Source organism: Zosterops lateralis (assembly GCF_965231275.1).
Source record: "Zosterops lateralis genome assembly, chromosome: 19".
Taxonomy (NCBI): Eukaryota; Metazoa; Chordata; class Aves; order Passeriformes; family Zosteropidae; genus Zosterops; species Zosterops lateralis.
This window is the reverse complement of record NC_139779.1, coordinates 11,113,363-11,136,675: the sequence shown is the minus strand read 5'-3', so window position 1 is coordinate 11,136,675 and position 23,313 is coordinate 11,113,363. Positions and strand designations below refer to the sequence as shown.

The 23,313-nt window shown below is 43.3% G+C and overlaps 1 protein-coding gene across 1 annotated transcript in view; it reads left to right on the top strand.

Moving 5' to 3' along the window:
- SPNS2 (SPNS lysolipid transporter 2, sphingosine-1-phosphate) overlaps positions 1-23,313 on the top strand; it is a gene marked incomplete at its 5' end in the record, with an annotated part of 131,968 nt that overhangs the window by 50,372 nt on the left and 58,283 nt on the right. Inside the window, one exon of the mRNA XM_083875094.1 lies at positions 12,117-12,253. Within this exon, the coding sequence (XP_083731220.1) occupies positions 12,117-12,253 (137 nt within the window). The remainder of the gene's footprint in view (positions 1-12,116; positions 12,254-23,313) is intronic.

The window sequence follows — 23,313 nt, the reverse complement described above, 5'->3', positions numbered from 1 at the left end:
CTGACACACTTTTATCTGCACATGCACAGACACACACTGTGAATGTGATTCCTTGTCCTTCCCTGTGCAGACATCAGTGCTTCATTCCTGTGCCGTGGTGATAACACTGAAACAAGATCTGGGGTGCCCTGCATGTCTTTCATTCACCCCAAAGCATTTCCTGCCCATTTGCCTGTGCTTACGTGCTTTCCTGAGCAGTTTTGGGGGCACATAATCTGCAGAAACGTCTTCAGTTTTGACTCTAGGACAACTTGGGTGGGTGCTAGTGATAGACATGAAAATTGAGAGCAAAGTCTCATTTCATCCCTGTGTCCTACCAGATTAGAGGCTGTCCTGAGGCTGTCCGTGCTGTGGTAGTTGACAGCCAATTCCATCATTAAAATGCAACTATGGCCATTTTCCCCTCCAGAGAGGGAGCATGTGTTTTGCTAAGCCCACTATAGATGGTACAGCCCCCAAAGAACTGTAAAAATAATTAAAAATAAATCAATCAGTCCCAGTGCCAGCCTGAGGAGAATGACAGCAAATAGCAGTGTCCCCCTGCCCATTCCCAAAGCAGAGCCGTGTGGATTTCAAAGCTTTGATGTAGTTTTTCCTCACTACTCTCAGCATTTGCTTGGCTCCCAGCAGTGTAGCCATCAGGACTGGTAGCTCCAAAATCCCCCTGGGCTTGTGGCCCTGGTGGAAGGCAATGGCCGAAGGTCTCTTTCTGGCCAAGGCTTCTGGCAAAACCTGCTCCAGCCTTCCCCAGATCCCTCACTCCATGATGGAGCAGGTCCTGTGCCCCGGCTGTGTGTGGTGTGTTTGGGAAGCCGATGTTTGGTTATGGCAGAGTTTCTAACTGTAAATGCAACCAGCAGATATTGAGACCTGTGTGTAGAGGCCAGCAAGGCATTCCCACTGAGAAATAGTAATTTATTTAGGCTTTTCATTTTAAAAACAAACCCAAACAAACCTTAAGTCTGAAAGCTGTGGGATGAGAAATTTCAGATGATCTCCCGCAGTAAGTTGTTAAAAAAGCATGAGGAGCTCTTGATTCCACACTGAAGAGAAGGGGAAGCACTTCCTATTGCCTTGTTTTTCTTTTCTTTTTCCTTAGGAAACTGCTGTTGTTGGTAAATTACATGTAGCAAGGAATTTATTAGTAATACCCAGTACAAGTGTCTCCTCTCTATCCTGTTCTCTGTTGCTGTAGGAAGTAGGTTTTGAGATTGAGACAGAATAATTCCTATTGCATCCTAATTAATTATTTGAAATGAAAATGTTAGTTGAAGAAGGATGCAGGATTAGTAGTGCTGTTGTAAAGAGGAATGGCAAAGCTCATTTTTAGATGAAAACAGTCTTCCCTCTCTATCTCAGATTAGGAACCAGGAACATTATTTCTCTTTATACCAGATACAAATGAAGCATCATTCTATTATGAGAATAACAGATTTAAAGTATTTTATTGCTAGTTAAATCTAATTCATGGTACTCAGTGCAGATTTCAAAGATCAAGGGATTTAGATTATCCTGCATTACCGGCTTTAGGCTGTCATTTCTTGGTGTGTTTAAGTGTCTGCTCTGTTTGAAAAGACTTTGAGGACAAAGGTGCACATCCTTGCCCCTGCTCCAAGGGACCTGGGGTAGTTGTAGCCACCAGCTCATGCTGCCTCTCTTGGATCAGGGAACTTGCCAGAAAAGAGACAAGATTAGTTTTCAGCCCTCAGCCCCAGATTCTGCTCTCCAGATGGTCACACAAGCTCTGTACTGGCACAAGGGAAAGTCTGACCAGGTCCTTGAGGACATCTCACCTTTGCTTCCCAAGGCAGATGTGGCTCTGTGTATGTGCCTGAAGTCATCATTGCAATGGCAAAAGAAACAACTCTTCAAGTAGAGGAAAGGAACAGAACAAAATAAAGCTCCTTTGGGGTTTGTGGTTATTTAAATACTTTTTTAAGACACCTTTCTCTGGGTGTGAGCCCTGGGATAGGTGTTTCATTCTCCTGGCAAACAGGAGCAGCTCTTCCCAGCTGGAGGGTTATTTGTGACTCTGGCTCTCAGAGGGATGGCAAGGGGGCAGAACATCCTGGAAAACTGCACAGAAAGGGAAAGGTAAAACTGCTATTTATTCAGATGCACTTTCATGAGTGCCAGGAGTGATTGCTGCCTGTGTCTGTAACAGCAGCCAAGACTGGTTTAGGTATATTTTAGTCGTGTCACAGCTGTGTCACTCACAATGCTGCAGTGCTGCACAGCTATTGACCAGGCTCTGCACCTCTGGGAGCTCATGTCTAATTCAGGATTGACCAGAATGGATACAAATCCATCCTAATTGGCTAACTAAGTTAATGAACTTTCCCTGCAACTGATTGCACAACATCAAACTAACCCTGTCACGCACAGTGTGAGCTCCACAGGCGGGCAGGGCTGGCACCTCCTGCTGCTCTGTGTCACCACAAAGTTCTCAAACTCTCAGAGTTGCTTAAGGCAAATGGAGGAGAAACTGCAAGGGGACAAAGCTCTGACTGGGAACTCTGTAACTGCACCTTGTGTATCTGGGAACCACATTCTGGCTTTTAGAAATAATTTAGGTGCAGCTCGAGGATATGTTAATAATAAGATATTACCTGATCAAGCTGGTGGAAATGATGCAGATGCAGTTTTGTCTTCTTAACTTTTTTTTTTTTTTTTTCTTCAGAATACTGTGGGAATAGTTGTAATTTCCAGACCACACGTCCTTTTGGTGTTTTAGCCAGTCTTTGGTTGTGATCACATATATAGGGAAGAAAAAGATGAACAGGACAAGATTATGGTGGTAGTTTCTGGGTATACTAAATCAGCTGGCTAGCTGAAGATGTCCTGAACAGGAGGAGCTACCTTTAGCAGCCTTTCAATTAGTATTCCTACAAGGTTTTGTACAGTCCTGTTTTGTGAAAACATAAGCTCCTGGGGCATCCTGTGATAAAATCCCAGTGTTTAGTTAAGTTTTGTGAATGAAAGGTCTCCTTTGATTTGCATTTTTCAGCTGCCAGTCTTATTTGATGCCACCTTGGCTGGTCACTCTTCTAAGAGAGGAGGTGATTCAGTTTTCCCCTTTTCCTTGCTCTTCATGGTGTTAGATCTCCTCCATATCCCACAATGGTTGTTCCTTTTCCAGATGTTTCATGTTTTACTGTAAAAGGACTTGTTTTGTCCTTTTGGCAATTCTTTTTGGTGTCTGCTGTGCCTTTCCCAGTAATAACCTTTATTATTACAGGGATGCCGTAAACTTACTAGTATGGATGTGGTTTTTTTGGCAAAGAGGTTCTGATCTCTGCTGCCATTAGAAGTCATAAGCAGCTCTATCCAAACAAAATTCTCAGCTGTAATGCCCACTGAATCAAGGAGTCCTTCCATCAGCTTTGGTCAGGACTGTAAATGAAACCACACTGAAAGCATTTTGCAGGAAAACAGCTCAAAGTGGAAGTGGCTGTAAAACAGAATTGGCCTTGGCTTATTTAATCCATCACTTCTGAAGAGTAAGAAATGCAAAAGCAGAGTTTAAACACTGCCAGAAGAGTGGTCTGCTGGGATCTGCTGACAAGTGCCAGCAATCCAATGCTGTCTTAGGCAATAATCTGTGCCATGGAAACCCAAGTGTGCCACAACCTCCTCTTCCCTCTTCGTGGAATGAACCAGATTGTGGAACTGAACTGTGAATATTATATTTTTAATTGGTGAGGAGAGGTGGTGTCTGCTCCTCCTCAAGTGTTCTCATAGCCACAGAAGACATTCTGCTACAAATACACTGTTATTTCATTGGAAAAGCTGTTCCTTGGGGCTGAATGGCTGCTGCTCTCCCAGAGCCAGCTCACTGCAGGGTCAGGCACAAGGAAAGTGATGGGCTGGGAGCTGGACACTGGAACTGTTCTTTGGGATCTCTGCAGTGTCTTACAGAGCACATCCCTAGGAACACAGCAATGGTTTTACTGATGTTCAGGTTGCCCAAATCCCTTTAAAACAGTGCTAATGTGATCACTAATTCCCACAATGAAAAGCAGAAGTAGGAGGTTTCCTCTTTTCTATTTAAATGATATTTGTCTGTGTACAGCTGTTCAAAATTTAGTCTTGTAGCAAGTTGGCTCCTGCTCCAAGTAAATTTTCTGGACATCCAGAGATATAAAACAGTACAGTAGAATTCTGGCTTTTCCACTGTACAGTTAGGTAAAAAATGTTGAAGTACAGCAGGATGGAATTGAACTTCCATGTATAAAAGAGTTGTGAATTGATAACTGTGACTAACTGTCTCCTTATGACTTCAGCAGTAAGGAAGATATGAATGGCTGAATCTTTAAGCTGTCTGCAGCTTCAATGGACATAATATAGGAAATTAATTTTTAAAAAGCAGTTAAAATTTTGAGTGCTGGGTTCCTGGATATTCTTATCTTATTTTCTGTTTCCAAGGAGTGGATTTCCCAGCAATTCCCACTGAAGCAATTATTCTTGTTAGTTAAGGTGAACAAAGCAAGCTTCAGGATATCCTTTGCTGGGAATATAGGGGCAAACCCTTGGAAGACTCTCGTTTCTGCAGTGAGGAAAAGGGGAGGAATTATCACTACTGAACTCTTCCAAGCACTGCATCTTGTGTATTATTGAGTGAACTGTGAACTTGCCAGGCAAAGTGTGTTCAGGCCTTGTCTGGCTTCATAAGTGGTGTTTTTATAAGCAGGTTCTGACCCTGTCTCAGCAAAATGGAACTGAGTGGATTGTACAACAGCCTCCTTCTCTGTGTAAATATGTCTCAGCTGTGTGTGCACATACTCATCCTAAACATGTTGTTTACATTTTGTATCAGTTTGTGCTAAGGAAAAAACTGGCACCTCATGGTGCAATGTACTCCCTATAGAGGAGACAAGATTGGAACTTGAATACTGATGAGTAGCATCTGCAGTGAGGGAAACACGACCTAGAGTGTCCTGTGAAACAGAAACACATGCTGGAAAACACAGACTATGTGAGTAGTTAGGGCCACACCTTTAAAACACTTACTCTCCTCTCTTTCCAACTTTTGGCCCACTCCCACCTTGTCACCCAGCCCAGAGCACTGAGTGCCACGTCCAGTTGATCCTTGAACATCCTTCACCTCCCTGAGAAGCCCCTTCCAATGCCTGACCATTCAGTGAAGAAATTCCTCCTGAAGTCCAGCCTGAGTCTTCCCTGGCACAGCTTGGGGCTGTTCCCTCTCCTCCTGTCCCTATTCCCTGGGAGCAGAGTCTGACCCCCTCTGGGTGCCCCCCTCCTGTCAGGGAGTTGTGCAGAGCCACAAGGTCCCCCCTGAGCCTCCTTTTCTCCAGGCTGAGCCCCTTTCCCAACTCCCTCAGCTTTTTCTTACCATCCTTGTGCTCCAGACCCTTCCCCAGCTCTGCTGCCTTCCCTGGCCATGCTCCAGCCCCGCAATGTTCTTGCAGGGAAGGGCCCAGAACTGGATGCAGCACTCAAGGTGTGGCCTCACCCATGCCCAGAACAGGGGGACAATGTCCCTGGTCCTGCTGGCCACATTTTCCTGACAGGATGCCATTGGCCTCCTGACCACCTGGGCACACCTGGGCTCATGTTCAACTCATGTTGACCAGGACACCCAGATCCTTTCCCACTAGGCAGCTTTCCAGCCACTGTCCCCTGCCTGTGGCACTGCCTTGGGTTGTGACTGAAGTGCAGGACTTGTCACTTTGCCTTATTGGACCCAGCTTGCTGAGGACGCAAGCACAAGGACACAACAAGCTGTTTATAAAATTCTCCATTTTGTCCTGTGGTCTGTCCTGGGAGAATGTTTCAGGCCACATCCAACCCAAACCTTTGTATACCTTACTCCAATTGATTAGGTGCATTCTCAAGTTTTTTTAAAAAATTTTAAATGCTCCTGTGACACTGTTTTACAGCACAAAGACCTTAACTTCAGAAGGCTGAAAAAGTGACTCCTTTATTCTCGGGAAGTGTCTCCCCTTTTATACCATTCTACACAGACCAATTTGATTGTTGACATGAAGACAAACCTCTTCAATCACATTGGTCAGACCAGAGGGACATCAAGAAGATGCCCCTCCTAGGGGAAATATGTAAACAATTTTACCGTTACAACAACATGTCTCTTGCTTACAGAAAATTCCCTGGGAAAGGAATTTCACAAAACCAAACACCTCAGGCACAAACCACGGCTGCACTCCTGTGTTAAACATTGTCACTGTGTGACAGCTTTGCATGACATATGGAACTGATGGTGTTTCAAAGCTCCTCACACTTGTCAGAAGCTTCTCCTCTGCATGGGAGTCTGGAACCCAGGGCTCTGGTGTTTTACACCCGGCAGAGTACACTAACAGGATCCATCTGTTGGCTGTTGAATTAGCAATGAAGTAAAACAAAGCCCCTGTGCAGAGTGATGTAATAGAGTACTTATAGCAAAGTTGGTGACAGGGATGGTTTCAGGGGGATATTTCCTAAAATTGTGTTGAATTAATTCATCCTCCTTCAAAGGATGAATGTTTTAAATCATGTTGTAAAGTTCACAGGGCCTTGGACTGTTCCACCACTGGGTATCAGTTTTACCTTGGTCGTATCATACAGTCAGTAAGGTTGAAGATCTCTAAGATCATCAGGCCCAGCCATTAATCCAGCACTGCCACCTCCACCATTAATCCATGCCCCTCAATGCCACAACTACACAGTTTTTGGACACTTCCAGGGATGGTGATTCCACTGTTGCCCTGGGCAACTTGTTCCAATGCTTGACCATCACCACATTGTGCCTGAACTGTGGCATGGTTAAATAGCATGAAAGGATCTTTGTTCCTTTTTGGCTCGAATGCTGCAGTAAGAAAAAAAATCACTTTAAATTATGGTTGTAGACCTTCAGAAATCCCTCCAGTATAGAGATGATCCTATAAACAGGACACTGCTGAAGCTGCAAGACCTGTGTGGGTTCCTCATGTCTGTAGTTCATCATGGGCAGGTCACCTTCCTGTGCCTTAATTTCCTTAGCCCTAAAGTAGAAAGTAATGTTTAACTTTCTTTTTAAATTGTTCCATGCCTCACCATGATTAAATGTGCTGTGTTGTATGTGCTGAGTGGTATTATTATAGCATAAAATTAAAATTAAAAGAGGGAAGCACTGCAAAAAGATGTCTTTGGAATAGAGGAGCTGGTTGGGCTGTTGGAGAATTTTATTCACCATTGCAGGTAGATGGTAACTGGTGTCACAATTAGAGAAACACATGCACTCATGTCTGAAAGTCCCTGTGGTAGAAGTGGCTCGACCAAATCCCAGGGTTGTACTTGTACACACCCATAAATTATCCCACCCAGGGCAGGCTGCCTGTTTAGGTGTTCTCATTGTTTGGAAATTTGTTGTTGAGAAGATGTTATCAACCTCTCAGCACACAGTTCTCAGCAGTGTCTCAGTGGATGCCAGTCCCTTGAGGCAGAGGCTGTCTGGGTTTGCCTTCCACAGAACCAAGCTCACTGTCAGCACTCAATTAGATGTGTACACATGATTTGTGCTGACTCAAAGCTCAAAGATACCCACTAGGGTTTTTTTGTTGAGCATCCTTGTGTAGAGAAAGCTATTTTCACCTGACCCTGAACCTTTTTAGCATTATTCCTGATAGGGAAAAATAAGCCCTGTGTGCTTAAAGTCAAAACCAAAAGAAGGGACCTTTTTTCAGAGGAGCCTGTGATCCACTCAACCTTCCAGGAACTGAGGGATGGCAGCCTCTGTGTGTGCCCCTGTCATTGCCTCTCTTCTTCCTTGATTCCACTCTGTGGATGACCTGCTGGCAGGAGAAGCCCCTCTCTGAGGTTATCTCTGGGTTGATGAGTCCACTAAACAAAAGTCCACTATAGAAAAGAGCAAGTGAGATGGAGGCAAGTGTCTTTGGAAGCACAGGGTGGAGAGCTGTCAGGTCAGAGCCTTTTCAGGGAACAGCTGTAGAGCCAAGCTGGTACATTTTTGTTCTGAGAGAAAGAAAAGGAAAAATATGAGTGATGGTGTCTAGTTCCCGGAGGCAGGAGCTTTTTGTGACTGTTCAATATAAAGTCTACAGTTCCTTCCTCTTCTCTCATCTCCTTTGCTTCCACTATTGGAGGATTTACTTTTCCCCTGGGCACACAGGGAGCACTTGAGAGGGGAAAGTGTGTTCTGAGTAGCAGCTCCCTGGCCATAATCCTGAAACAGCCCTGAAGCTGCAGTACATGCAGCAGCAATAGAGGCTTGGCAGGATGATTTCCATGTCTGGTGGGTGTTTGGGTGGGACATGTAAGGCTTTTTATGCTGCACATTGTTGTAATTCCAGCCATGCACAGAAAAAGCTGGGCAGTGCTGGCTGAGAAAGTGCTCATGAACCTGTACAGGGTGGGACAGGCACCCAGAGGCAGAAATAGACACTAAGCCATCCTGTTTGGGCAATTACACTCTTCCTGCCCGCTCACCACAGCCACAAAGAGAGGAATAAAGACAAATGGGTTCTCCTCTTGAAAATACCTGTACTTAAAAGAACCTCCCTCTTTGACGGCATTCACTATGTGTCTATTTATTCATCCTTTGCTCACATGATAATTTACTCCTGCAGAAATGTATCTCAGCTCCACCCTGTGCTGGGACTGAGCCACTTTTGCTGGCACTGCTGGAGACCATTTACCAGGAGAAATTAACTATACACATCCATAATGGGACTGCCAGGGCTATACCTGCCCACAGCTGCTCCTGATGCCATCACTGCCTTCACAGTAGCTCATCTTAAATCCCAGTGGGTTTCTAACTCTGCCCTGACATGCACTCTACATCTCTTCAAGAGCTGGTAATATTCTCAGACATCTCTAAGTGCAAATGGGAAGAGGAGCTGTTGATTGGGAAGAGGAAAGTGCAGTGCCAACCTGTGTCCCACTGCTGCCCTAATAGAAAAGATTTGTGGCTGTGGTTGAGCTGAAGCAGCAGCTGCTGTGGTGTCATTTCAATTTTATTAATTTGGGAGAGGCTGAGCGCAAGGATCAGAAAATGCTGTGGAAGAACGGAGAGAGGCCAGAGAGGAAGAGGCTGGCACAAGTGCCAGGCTCCTTTACTGGAATGCAACCCTCTGCCTTATGCTCAGTCCTGTTCCCTACAAATTAAACATGTCTCTGCTGCCCTTCTCTGCAGCTGAATGTGCTGCAATTTTCTGTCTTCTGGATGAGATGTCTGCTTTGTGGTGTTGAGTTGTCACAGAAGCTCAGCTCCTGTTCTAGAGTAGCTCAGGTTTCCATCCTACCTGGGAACGTCCTCTACTTTTGTCCACCTCTGTTCTGCCAGCCCAGGCTGGGGCTCAGGAGTCTCGGCTGTCACTGGCAGGAGTAATTGCAAAAATTGATTAATGGGAAATGCCTCTAACAGGCAAATCCTTTTGACAGACCACACAGCCATCATACTCGGCATTTATTGGAGTCAATCAATGCTCTGGTGCATATTTGGGTCATAAATATTCTGAGATAAATTGCATTTATTCTTGTGACAGCTGTGTTCCCTTACCTGTTATTTATTTGGCTCTGTTGTCCTTTCATTTTACACCTTCTGGAGCTGTCAAGTCAGCTGCTTACCACTGACAAAGCTCACAGCTCAGAGTCTTCCAAAAATAAATCCTCCAAAGGGATTTGAGCAGCAGAAGGATGTATGTTGGTTTTTTTTGTTTTGTTTTGTTTTGGTTTGGTTTGGTTTTTGGTTTGGTTTGGTTTGGTTTGGTTTGTTTAATTTGAAAGAGGAGCTTTGTGCATTTTGCCCAAATTCCAGAATTAGACTTTTCATTTTTGATCCAGAGGTCATTGAAGCTAATAATCCCATTGATTAATGTGAGTTTTGGATCACCCCCTGCATGTCTCAGAGTTGAATTAACCATGTTATTTGATATTTGAAATGATGGGATGCTGACTTGGATGTTTCTAATTTTCCCTTGGGAGCCTTTTCAGTTTTGTGTCTTTTTGCATTGTAAAAATGGCAGAGTATGGGATTCTGAGATGAATGAATTGTAGTGTCCTTCCAAGAGAAAGATCAGATTGCAGTGGTCACACTGGTCTGGACGAGTCACAGTCATTTTCTGCTCCTCATTCCCAATAAACAGCCACATTTCCTTCATGCCAGGTTGTTGCACCAGCTTTGCAAGGTGCCAAGCCCTTGGTGTTAATTCAGGAAAGCGCTTAATCATGGAATGGATGACTCTAAAGTGCCTAATATAAGCATGTGCTTAAGTGCCTTGTTGGAGTGGGGCCAGTGCAGATGTGCCCTTGCTGAACAGAGATTTGTGAGCCACTTCTGCTCTAGTTTCTCTGTAAAACAGAGATGAAAACACTGCTCATAGTTTTATTCGTAGGTTTTGTTTGCACAAGGATTTTCGGTATAGATACAGGACTGAGTTCTATCAGTAGGGTTTATGTGTGAGCTAAACATCAAAACTGTTCATAGCATTGCTGTTGAGGTCTGTGTGATGTGTTGCTTGTGCTGCATTTCAGGCCTTAGCATTTTTCTATTATCTCGATTTATTTTACTCTAAATGTAAAAAGAGTAATCTTGTAATTTAGTTCAAATATCGCAGTGCAAAATGCACACTCACATGGGTCACAAAACACAGATGCAAATGGATATGCATTATTTATAAAGCAGCTTTGACATCTTAATGTACTAAAAGGGAAAAGACATTTAGTCATAGTTCAACATTCTGCACATTTTTGAACTGTCTTATATCATCATCCATGAAAAATTCATTATTTGGGTCTTAACCATTTTAATTTTATACGCACATTCCACCCAAAAGGGATGCCCTCTGCTCTTGTCTTTTTTTTTTTTTTTTTTTTTTTTTTTTTTTTTTTTTTTTTTTTTTTTTTTTTTTTTTTTTTTTAACCTATTCTATCCCCCCACCCCATTTTATACAATGAACAGTAGACAGTAGACAGGGGTCAGGCTATGCTAAAAGCCCACAGTGCCCTCCAAAACCTACCTGATAACAAATGAGTGTCAGGACTATGTGACTTAAGAGAGACCTCTAGGTGTTCTGGTCCCACCCAAATCCTTCTGGATTTGCTGAATCCAAGACAGACAGTTATAGTCATAGTTCATACTACACATCAATAAAATCCATGTAATTGCCCTTTTCCAATTCTCTAATGTGGACAGAAAAAAGCCAGGTATAAATCAGGTTAAAACATGGCAATTTCTGCCAAAATCCAAATTAATCAGGAACATGGTGTGAATGCCCCATTTGAGGTGTTCTCAGGGGGTTCACAGGCCAGATTATTTTGAGATGGGCAGAGAATGGATTGAAATGGATTATTATTTTGAGGTGGGCAGAGGAGTGGAGTCTGAATTGAGGTGATTTTGCAGAAGTTACTCTGTCAAGAGCCTCATTCCTCATTCATGACAGAAGGTCTTAGGTTAATGCTTTGGGGGTTTTGAGGGAACAAAGGGTGAACTTGAAGCCTTTCAGGTGGGGACAGTCCTGGCCTGTTTGGACTTTGCAGGTTAAAACCCTTTGTTCTAGTGAAGCTGTTGCTCAGTGATGGGTTTAAATACAAGTTTATTGATGGTGAATGGACCTAATGAGGAGACAGGGCTGGTGTCAGTAGGATGATCGTGGTGTTTACTGGTTTTCCTCACTATCATAATTCCTTTAAAATAGGAAGGATGCTAGGAAGGATGAAAGAACCTCAGCGTCTGTGGCCCATTTCTCTCAGGTCTCTGCTGCAAGAGCCAACAAGGAGCCCTTGGCTTGTTTTCTGTTTCCTTGAAACTCCTTCCAACCTCCACTTCACCTTCTCAGTAACATTTATGCAGAAGCCCTTAATTTATTCTGTCCTGGTTTTGCCCATCCCCAGGTCTGAGCTCAGCTGACTGTGATGGACTGGTGCTTTCAAGTAATGTGAGTTCCTTGGTCTGAAGTTTCTCTGGGAATGAAAAATCTGTTTGATTAAGGAAACCCTGACTTCAGAAAGGCTGTCGGCCTGCACTGCTCTGCGAGGCAGGGCTGCAGAATGTCTGATTATTTGGAACCATTCTCTAGAGGATTTGGCTTTCAGAAAATTATTCTTCCTGTTCTTGGTCTGATGTTTATTAAAGGTTTCTTTCCTTTCTGTCTCCTTTACAGTTTTTATCTGCAGTTTCATGGTCGCGGCACCGATCTTTGGTTACCTTGGTGACCGGTTCAACAGAAAGATCATTCTCAGCTGTGGGATCTTCTTTTGGTCAGCTGTCACCTTTTCAAGCTCCTTCATCACTGAACAGGTAAGATCTTTGCAAAGACACTTTGCAGGGACAATAAATAACTCCCCACCCCAGTGTGCTTAAGGGGAACACATCCCTCTCTTGTGTGTTTAACATTTAGCATGTTGTATTATCTGACCTTTTGTGGCAGGAGTGTGCTCTGTGTAACTGTGTTTGCTTAACTGTGAAAGCTGTCATCCTTTGATTGTGCATATTCATAAAAGGTAACAGATGAAGCATGTCCAAGCAAGAGTTTCTGTTGACATAAGGGCTTTGTTTTGAGGGAGATCCTAAAGAAGCTTTAAAAGGCTTTACAAAAGTCTTGGGAAAATGAATCCATGGCTACACAGTGGTTCTCTTGTCTTCTGATATGTAGCTGAAGCCATTGGATTTTGTTAGGAGGTCTGCTTGTGGTATGTGTAATAACAAAAGCCATCCAGCTGTGGTTTTACAGATGCACTTTGGTTTCTGTCCACCAAGGCAGAGAAGGTGGATTATAACATGGAGGGAGATCAGGCACAGTTTCAGCTCCTTTAACACTTGTCCATGGATTTGTCTGGGGAAACTGGTGATGGAGCTGTCAGGCTCACTTAATTTTGTCTCTCCCCTGCTCCCAGGACAGCTGCAAGTGCCCCATTCTGAGGACTCTTCACTGCTTTTTAATTTTCTTGTCTGTCTGAGGCATTTGGAGGAAACAATGATCTGGCAGTTTCTGGGGGGAAATATCCTCTTGTTTAAATCATATTATAGCAGAGTTATAATTGCTGCAGGTGGCAACATTCCTGGAGAGACAAATCAGAGCTCCTGGCATCATCAGGCTGATTTTCCCAAGGGAGGCAGGGGCATTCCTCATCCTTTCTGTCCAGCTGCATTCCAGAGATTGCAGCATTGAGGTCACACGTAAAGAATGACACCCAGGGACTAAACTTCTCCACCCTTCTCCATCCTGCCCACCCACATGCTCTTCAGTTTTTATAAAAAGAGAGTTTCCACTTAAAGCAGGCAGTGGCACTCAATCCAGTCTGGCTTTCCCCAGGATTGGTTGTTGCTGCATTTCTAAAGCAAAATGCATGTGGCCAAATGTGGAAGCCTTTAACTTAGTAAATTGTTCTGGGTTACCCTTGGCCAGGAAGCACCTTTTCCAGAGAAAGAATCTCTCTCATCTAAAATAAAGAAGGATATTTTTAGTTTTCTCTATAATTTTTTTCTTTAAATGTTTGTCATAACATTCTGCAAAAGCAGCTTTGATCAGAGCCCAAAGGGAGAAGTATTCTAGAGAGAACCAATGACCTTTTTATAAACACTTCTTGTGTTATAGACATATATTTATGCTTAGGTTCTCACTGATCTCCCTGCAGTCAACTGGGTCCCACAGCTGGAAGTAGGAGAGCACTGGAACTGGATTGATCTTTTCAGAGTTGAATTTCAGTTTAAGGGTTTGGGGCTCATTAGCTGAAGTAGTTCAGGGATTAATATATATGGTTATTTGTACAGAGGGCCTCAGAGTGGCAGTAGCATATGTTTGCAATCCAAACCCCAATGTTTTGGAACTCATAAGAGAGACAAGATCAAAATAGTCAGATCTGTGTTAAGTCATCCTGGATATGCATCAGTACTAACTCTGGACCCCAAAGACCATCTTGACAAAAACCACCCTAATACTTATAAAAATCCCCTGCCCTGATTTTCCTGCAATCCTCAACTCCACCAGAAGACTTAGCTACTAATCCAGAGTTCTCATGCCCAGCTCCTGTCACTGACTCCAGGAGGTAATGGAAAAAGTTGCAGCTGCTGTGAGGATGTTCTCTACCCAGAATAATCCAGCTTCCTTTGTTCTCCCTCCCACTTTGGTGTCCATGTTGGAGGCCTAGTCTCTAATTGGGAAGATGTGTCACATTGAACAAGATGAATTCCTGACATGCTAAAAGGGTCAGAAAAGAGATTTTTTAATTTTTTTTATTTAATGTAGGCATTTTTCCTGATCTTTTCATTTGAGGAGTAAAATGTTGCCTTTTCTCTCAATATTTTTTTCCTTTTAAGTCAGTACGTGTATTTGTTGGGAAGGAGGACAGGGAGCTGAAATATCAAAAACTCTTTGCTGGCACAAATAAAAGCAGTAGTAAAACTACTGTGAGTAGAAAAGTTCTCACATCCCAGTTGACATGAGAACACAGGGCTGGAAGGAGCAAGTTGACACAGGCTGAGCCCATTAGAGAACTCCTTTATGTGGCAGCCCCAAAAATCCTGAATTAGATGAGAAACAGTAGCCATTCAGCAGGAACAGCAGTCTGCCTTCAGGGATTGCCTTTCTTCAAAGTTTGAGGGCTCCTCATGGATCCTGTCAGTGTGCAATTAAATAGAATGCACAGGCACACAGCTCAAATTTGGAGTGCAAATGGAAAGAGACAGCTTTACAAAGGCTGAAAGCAGCTCCAGAGCTGGTGAACTCTGAAGGCACCCAGCTTGTAAAGCTCTTTGGTAGTGTGTCAGTTCCTGGCTAAAATTTGAACATCTAAAGGAAGCCATGAAAAATGGTGTTGTTTGAGTCAATGACTAGATTATTGTGCAAACATATTTACAGAAAGAGACATGTTCATTCTCCTTTGTCCTACTGTCTTCCCACAACTTCATCTGCTGTCCACGATGCCCTGTGGCCTGGGATATCCCTGGGCTCAGCTGAGATCAGCTGTGGCTCTCGAATTCCTTCATCCCCCAGCCCTTCACTGGGGGTGAGGAGCAGAAAAGACCTTGACTCTGTGTGAGTTGCTCAGCAGCAATGAAAACATCCGTGTGTTATCAGCTCTGCTCTCAGCACAAACCTAAAACATGCTCCCTTACCAGCTACTGGGAAGAAAATTAACTCTGTCCCAGCCAAAAACAGCACAAAAGGATTGGAGTATGCTAAACAGCTCATCTCAGACACTGTCCAAATGCTATTTTTTTCTTCTTGAGTTAAAAAAAGTGACTGAAAATCAGCGAGTAAATCAGGAATTGGATATGTGTGCCATGCAGACAGTTGCTAGAGAGCCCTGCCTTTTTTTTATTATCATTAGTAATTTATTATCAAGTATCTCCAGGTTCCTAGCATGGAATAATGACTGTCAAATAAATGAAGAACTAGTCTCTTATCTCCTGGTAGCTACTAAATAGGTAGAAAATAGGCTCTTACAATGAAAAAGAAAATCAAGCCAAAATCTGGGGGTAGTTCCAGTGCATATAGGGGCTGATAGAAAACAGCAATGCATGAATGCCATATACAGCAAAATAGAAACAGGACAACTCACGCTTAAAAGTTTGGTTACTGTTCATGAGATCTTAAATTAATTTTGAATCAAATCATAGTAAGAAACCAAATAAATACTGCATCAGAGTGATTCCATAAATACACCTGTTCCCATGGATGAAAACAGCTAATGGTAAATTTAACTAAAGAAAATCATCAGAAGGAGTAAGACTGAGATAATATTGATAAGCTCATTTTTTAATGTGGTTTGATAACTTATGTTAGTACAGAATTTCTCTATAGAAGGATAAGACATGAGGCCTCTGCTTGGGTACCTTGCACATTCCTGCTCTATAATACTGTTTAGCACTTCCCAAAATAAAAGTTCCATTAAGAAATCGTTAACAAATTTGTTCCATAATCTAAAATTAGGTAAAGTTGGCACATATTTAGACATATCTCCAGATTAACTCCATTTATAGAAGCTGTAATAAATAATGTATGTATCTTAATTTTTATTTCCTAAGTACAAACACCTGCATGGAGATTTTCTCCCTTTCAGCCTGACTTTAAATCAGTTCTGCACCTACCAGCACAACTTTTGGCATTTTCACCTGCAGAATCCTTTCTTGTGTTATTTTTGGCTTTTGCCAAGCATTTGGGGAAAGCACTTGCTGGTTGTTGGTTCATGAACTGTAATAAATCAACAAAAAAATCAGTAGCCTTTTGTGTGGTATAGAGTCATATCCCAAAATAATGAACCAAGTGCACAATCTTCATGGAGTTTCTTTACCCAGATGTGTTTCCAACCACATAGAAAGCTAAATATATGTTTGTCTTCATCCGTATCAATATAAACTCTGATTTAATAAGTGACCAGTTTATTTCCCTAGGCAGCATTTCCATGAGCACAGTGCCTGATTGCATGTGGTGGCTGATCACCCTGGGGTGGTTTATATTCCAAGCTGTCATTGCAAAGGGTCAGTAATCCCAATTGCACCATTTCTCTCTTTCTGAACAGCTTAATATGAAGCAACCTGGTTATCAGGAGTGCTCATGCTCATGCTGAGGATATGTTTCTGGCTGCTTGGATATCCACATCTATTGGTCATGATAAATGTTCTCAGCTGGTTGGTTTGAGCAGCAGATTGTGTTAGATGAAGCTGGGGTTTGGTGCTAGACTCCCTGCCCCTCTCAGCACAACCTCTGGGACATCAGGACCCCTTTCCCTCATAGGCAGGCACCTCTTAGAGCAAGGAGCTTGGAGGTGAAAATTTGCAGGCTGTTCTCTAGTCTTCTAAAATACTATGTCTATGTAAATATCTTGACTAAGGCATATTTCTGTGTAAAAGGCTTACAAATGAGCAAAGGCTTCTGCTCCACCAGACTGGGAGACCAAGAGTACCTAATAAGCAGCCAGAGCAGGCTGTGGTGGTGTGGGTTAGCTGGGAGACACCAGAGCTGCACATGCTAGAAAGCTGGGAAATGGAAAAGCAAAGAATTAACAAGGTAAACCAGGATGTGATTTTGATATGCGCTCCCACTGCAATTTACCTCTGGATAGGTAATTCTCCTAGTGTTGTTTTCTTTTCCTTTTATTTTGATTTATCTCTGGAAGAGGAAGCAAATTGTCCATGGTGGAGTTCCAGTTAGTCTGCAGTGCTCGCTCAAGTCCTGTCTTTCAGACTAGCCAGATGTATTTTTATTTCCAAAGCTTGTCTTTCAAGGAGTTTCTAAAAGAGAAGCAACAAATTGTGTGCAGCATGGAACAAATGGTTAGGTGGGTTAATTAAAAAAAACATAAACATAATCCAGCCACCCCCTACAAATGATGATTCACTACAGGGAAAAAAAAACCCTTTAGTCTTAAGTGCTCTGGCAGAAGTTGTAATATAAAACATACAGCTCCTATCCCTGTGGTTCCACTGTGCAAGACAAATACACAGCTTGAAAAACACAAACAAACAAAACTAAAATCCCCAAGCCATCATTTCATATGTAAGGAGGAGACTGAGTGTTGTCTTTGAAGTCACCATGAATTACTGGAATGTCTACATCCCACTGTTCCGGCCTATTATTTTTTGAGCAGAACTCTCTTGTAGCAAAAAGGCAAAAAGGATTCTCCCAGCAACTTTGGGAAGCCAGCTGCATGTGCTCTGAGTCCCTTCCCTCAGAGGCAATTCCTGGCAGCCCTGTGGCTGTCACAGAAATGGTGCTGGAACCAACAAATGGGTTCATGGCCGAAGCTCTTGGTTGGCTCTGCTGTGTTTTGGCAGCTTTGATGTGGCACAGGAGCCCTGCAGACGGGCACATGCTGTTGACATTTGAATTTGTGCACACTTGCTCTTTGCTAGACTGCTCAGGAAAAACATTACCTCCTGTGGACTCTCTTATCAGGAGGCCAGGTGAGTGCTGTCAGCTCCCAAATCACTCTGAGCTGCAGTTCTGATCCTTTGTGCTGCCCCAGTGCCCCCTACACCACAAGACACCCACGGCCTCCTGCTCTGCCTCTGCCCTCTGGAGAGAGATGGGGCAATCTGTTCATCTCCTCTTCTTCCAGCTATCAGAATCCCCTCCTCCCCACAGTGGAGCTGCTGTGCCAGGGGCACTGGGGTCAGTGGGTGCCAGGTGAAGGAGGTGCTGTGCTGGGCTTAGGTGCCTCAGAAGTCCCAGTAAGAGAGGGAAAGGATAAAGACTCTCATCTCTGCTTTACACTGCAGAGTGGAATTCTGCACGGGCTGATTTTGCCTCACTGTCCCTCTCTTGTATGTCTGAAAGGAGTAATTTAAAGAGAGACAGTTCCCACAGCCCCTTTTGGAATTATAGAACTGTTAAGGCTGGAAAAGACCTCTGAGATCATCGAGTCCAGCCATTAACCCAGCATCACCACCATGTGATGAATTGAAAGGCACCATTTCTTTGACCCCTCACCAGCAAGAAGGCACATGCTGTTCCTTCCAAGTGCTGTTCCCTGTGCTCTTGTAAGTTTTACTATGTCACATCTTTTCATATGGATTATATGAGGTGTACTCTAGGAAAAAATACACTATTGCTTATTCCTTTAATAATGGGACATTGACTGAGCTGGTCTTAAGATGCTCTGGGTATCTGTCAAATCTGCTATCACCTTCAGCACAGCTGATTTCAAATACTGTATGGGAAACTGTTTTTTCTGTAAGAAGATATTTTCTTGCACAGACAAGTGCAATGACTTGAACTCTTCAGTCTTGAGTCCTCACTTCAATCTTGGTTCCCTCAGATTTTGCTAACCAAGGAGGGAAGCATTGGGAAAAGATTTCTATAAATGAAATAGTGATAGAGTGCAGAATTACTGTTATGTGTTTGTCTCCTGGTCATTTTATGTTGCTACCTTGTCCCTTTGTACCTGACACTCTTCCAAGGGAACTAAAAATGAAAACCAGATTAAGGTGTTCTCAGAGCATCAAACCCAAAATAAGCCAATCTATGAAAGGAGCAGCTTTTCAAAGGTGTTATCAGAAACTGAAGTGTATTTTCTGCTCAGTGTTGGGGTTTTTCCATCCAGTATCTGTGTCCATGTATCTGTGAAGCATTTGGGAAGAGTTATTGAAAACACAGCTGGTGGTGGCTGCCAGGAGAGAGACACAGCACAGTTTGAAAGCTTACTCAGAAAGCTTATTCCCATGATGAGAAAAATAAACTTCAAGTGACTATCATAAGGATATAACTATCTCTACCACACACTCCATTTCCCATCTGCAGAATGTCTGGAACAGGAATGGTTTTCTCTCCCTTCTGAGACCTGGAGCAATCAAGATGCACCCCCATGTCCCACCTTCCCCAGGTGGGGTCGGTCTGGCACCATGTCCTGGTCAAATCTCTCAAATCACCCCAGCTGTGTGTCCATAAATCTGCCTCCTGCACCCTGCCACTCCCTCTTAGGTCATTAATGGGTCTGAGATCACACAATATCTGAATCAAACGCTGTGGATGCTGAAAGAAGAGATGTTTCCAGAGCTTAGCATCAGAACTCACCTGCATTCCTGTGTGCTGCTGCAGAGGCTGCCATTCCAGCTCAGTGGAATGAGGACAGTCACTTGCACTGAAATGTCAGACCTGCCCCTCAGAGCTCAGGCATTTTCTAGAGCAGGTGGAGAGAGGTTTGTGCTGGGAGAGCATCCAGAAACAGGCTCAAAGCTCAATGCTAATTTGCGCAGGGTCTCAGCGAGGGCCCCCTGTAATTGCCTGTCCTGTTTCAGAGTTCCATTTGTTATCTGGGTTACTGGGAGGTGCTGAAACTGTGATCACAGGATCTGTGATTGTGGTTCTGATTCAGCTCCTTCTTTGGAAGTCTGTGGGAACCTTTTGTGTGTCTGTGGCAACTGAGATGAGACCCTGCATCAACACACATTTGGTGCTGTTCCATTGGATCATGGAAATAGACACAACAGCATGGTGCATGAAAGATTTTTGCAGGCCAAAGACCTTTATAGGTTTGTCCCATTTCTTCGCAGAAAGCTAAATGTACAGTCTCTAGGTTGAGGAGCAGGAGAATTAATCTGCTGTGTCAGTTAATGGATGGTGTGGAAGCAGTGCCTGCCTGCAACATTTCACCTGTCCTGCTTTTGTTGTGCCTGAGCAGGAAATCTCACCTGGGCCAGTTATTTGCTGAGGAGGTAGAGGGTAGAAGGCATGTTTGTTGTATTTCCAGGCTGTGTGTGTCTTGGTAACATTCCTTCTTCTTGTGTTGTCTATTAAAATGTATATTCTGCTTGTCATGCTGCAGCAGAGGCCTAACCCTATGGCATGCTGATGGAACACAAATAATGTCTTATTTCTTAACTCTGTGTAAGTGAAAGCCTCTATAATGCTTTAGCATTATGTTTTATAAATAATTATGACAGTATCTTAAGCTCAGACTTGTTCAAAACATGGAAAGAATGGAAGAAAGGGAAAATGCTCCTTAAATAGGCTGGGCTTCAATCAGTTGGTGTGAAAAGAAACAAAGAAAAGAAAAAGTAGTAGTGCTGCATGTAAGTTTCCAAGCAAATGTTAAAATATAAAGGAATTTTAAAATTTCCGGTCAGCCGGACAGAATTCTTGCAGTAGAGTTGTGGCCTGAGGCTCACAGATGATTCCTGATGTGGGGTCCATGGATGTGTGCTGGGCTTCCATAGGGGATGTCTGGCTTGGCCAAAGGAGTTCAGAAGCCAAAGCAAGTCACTGCTGCAGTGCCTGGGTGGTCCTGCTGCTCTGGGAATTATCTCCCCAATTAGCTGTGTATTGAGGGTACAGAGAGGGTGCCAGGCTGGGGTACAACATGTGCCTTCATGATCCACTGGGATGGTCAGATATGGGTCTGGAGAAGTGTTACCATTTTTGAAGGCTGTAAACTGATGTGTGTTCAGCATGGATATACATGAGGGAGCTTATGGATGGTGTTCTTGAAGGTCATGCCTTGGGAGGAGGCACAATGCTTGAGCAGAGTTTGGTTAATGATGCCTCACAAAGAGAACAATCCATTCACCCCAGGTTTAGGCTCATTAGGAGGCCTGGAAGCAAAACTAAACTTTCTATTAGCAGGGTGGTTCTTGAAGGTGCTGCATATTGTCCTGAAAAACAGGATGCAGGAGAGAGAGAATGTGTTATTCAGGCTCTGCCTTCTGTTCAGATGCAAAAGTCTGGATTTGAGCCTTTCTTTGGTTGGGCTCCTGGTTGCCTGCTGATCCAAATGCATCAGTCACTCCTTGGGAAGTGGAAGTGCTTCCTCGGTGGCCACGCGGTCTTTGGCCTCCTGGGCTGTGCATAAAGGCTGGGAAAAGGACCATTATGTTCCAAGTCATGTGCAAATAATGGGAAGAAGGGAAATGTCTTACAGTACCAGGTGCTAAATTAGTCTTTTGAAGTGTTGACATTTCTTTTAAATGTATAAAGTTCCCAGGCTACACAAAACACTGCATTTGCAATTCAGATAAGTCAAATTAGAGTACTAATCTCAACCCTATGTAATAGATCTTGAGCTGGAAATCCCTGGGAGTGGTGCTGATCATCAGGTCTGAAAACATGAGTGATGGAGCCTCATGAGAAGATAGTCACAAAACATCGAAATGTATTTAGTGTGGTTTAATAGGTTGTCATTTTGTCAAATAGGCTGGATTTAAAGAATGAAATTAAGCTACAGCATGACAAAACCTTGTCAATTAATGACACTTCAAAAAGGAACGTGACAACTGTTCAAGGAAGATCATGAATAAGAAGCAATTCCTAAGTAGAAGGAGTTGATGGATGCACCACTTTCCCTCTGGAAATCTGAAGCTAAAAGTGAGGCATCTCTCAGATCTGGGCCGAACATACTGCAAGGTCAGCCTTGTTCTTGGAGGCCTCTGGATCTTGATTGAGTCAGCAAGCCAGGGAAGCGTGAAAACAGAAAGCAGCAACAAAAATCAGAGTTTGGAATGATTTAAGTGGTTCTTCAGCAAAGCTGCCTGCAAGAGCTGACCTGCTGGTGCACTTGACTTTTTAGCATATGCAAAGCAAAATATGCCAACAATCAGCAGAATCAAAAGTATGGGAAAAGTTGCAGGGACTGTAACTTTGTGTTAATTTCATTTAAACCTTAAAATATGTCCTTCATCCACTCTCAGAACTTGTTCTACACTTGAAAATGCATCTAGTGAGGGCAGAGTTTTAACACCTGGGTGTCTCATTCAGTTGGCTGAAGCTTTTTTCAAAGGGTGCTGAGAAATCACAGTTTCTGCAATGGTTTTGGGGATAGGGACATGAGATTGTGCTCTCCAAGAATCTCCAATCCAACCTGTCTGATGGGTTTGACTAAATTTTTGCTTAAGAATTGGTCCAAAACAAAGAGTTTGAGCCAAGAGGGCCCATCATGTTAAAGGAGTTGGATCTCACACATTTCTGTGGACATCACTGGAGGTGGAGATGTTGTTAGTGCCAGATATCAATGCCTGTGACTGTTTGTTCTGAAAAATCTGCCATCTCTTTGTTGCTTGCATTTAGGCTTTGCCTGTGGCTCATCAGTGGCTGGGACACAGCAGCCCATTGCTACCTGTGAATATCCTTAGGTTCAGTGAATGCCATCCCATATTCTAGCTGCCTTTGGGAACCTGGGTGGGTCAAGAACCTTGCAGTGTTTCCACAGTTGCAAAAATACATTGTATTTCTTCCAGTCCCTATTTTAGTGATTCTGGCTGTGTTTGCACCTCTCAGGAAGGAAACTGTGATAGTGCCTAATGCCAGAGATATTTGAGGCAAGAGCTGGGAAGTGTGTCCCACCTGACAGATCTGGAACAAAAAGCAATCACTTGCCTCTGACCCAGAACTATCAGTGTTCTTAGGGGAACAGTTTTGAAAGATACATTCTGGTGTAATGGTTTTGTAACAGGGATAAATGACCATTATTTCAGCCATGTGAAGGGCCATGGACTCCTCTGGGTCTTACATCAGAGCTAAGGATGAAAAGAAGTGTTTTAACTCTGTCTCCTACCAGGCACTGGAAACATGGGGCTCTTTATGATCCCTGTGATTTATTTGAACATCAGCTTTTTTCTTAAGGTCCATTTTACAGCAATGTTGCATCTGTTGGATGGGGTTTGGTGAGTGAGCAACCTGGTACCTTCCTCCCAACTGCATCCCAGGTCCCTGTCATTAATCCAGTATTAATGACCAAGAAACTAAACTGAGGAGAATGTAAATCCCACCATTTGCATGTCATAGTATTTTTACCATGGGCAGGTCAATCAAATGAAAAACCTTTCAGTTAGGGAGCCCAAATTCTGCTTTGTCTTAAATCATTTTATAAATAAACCATATTTATATATTGTTTATATATTATTGTTACATATATATGGGTTGTATA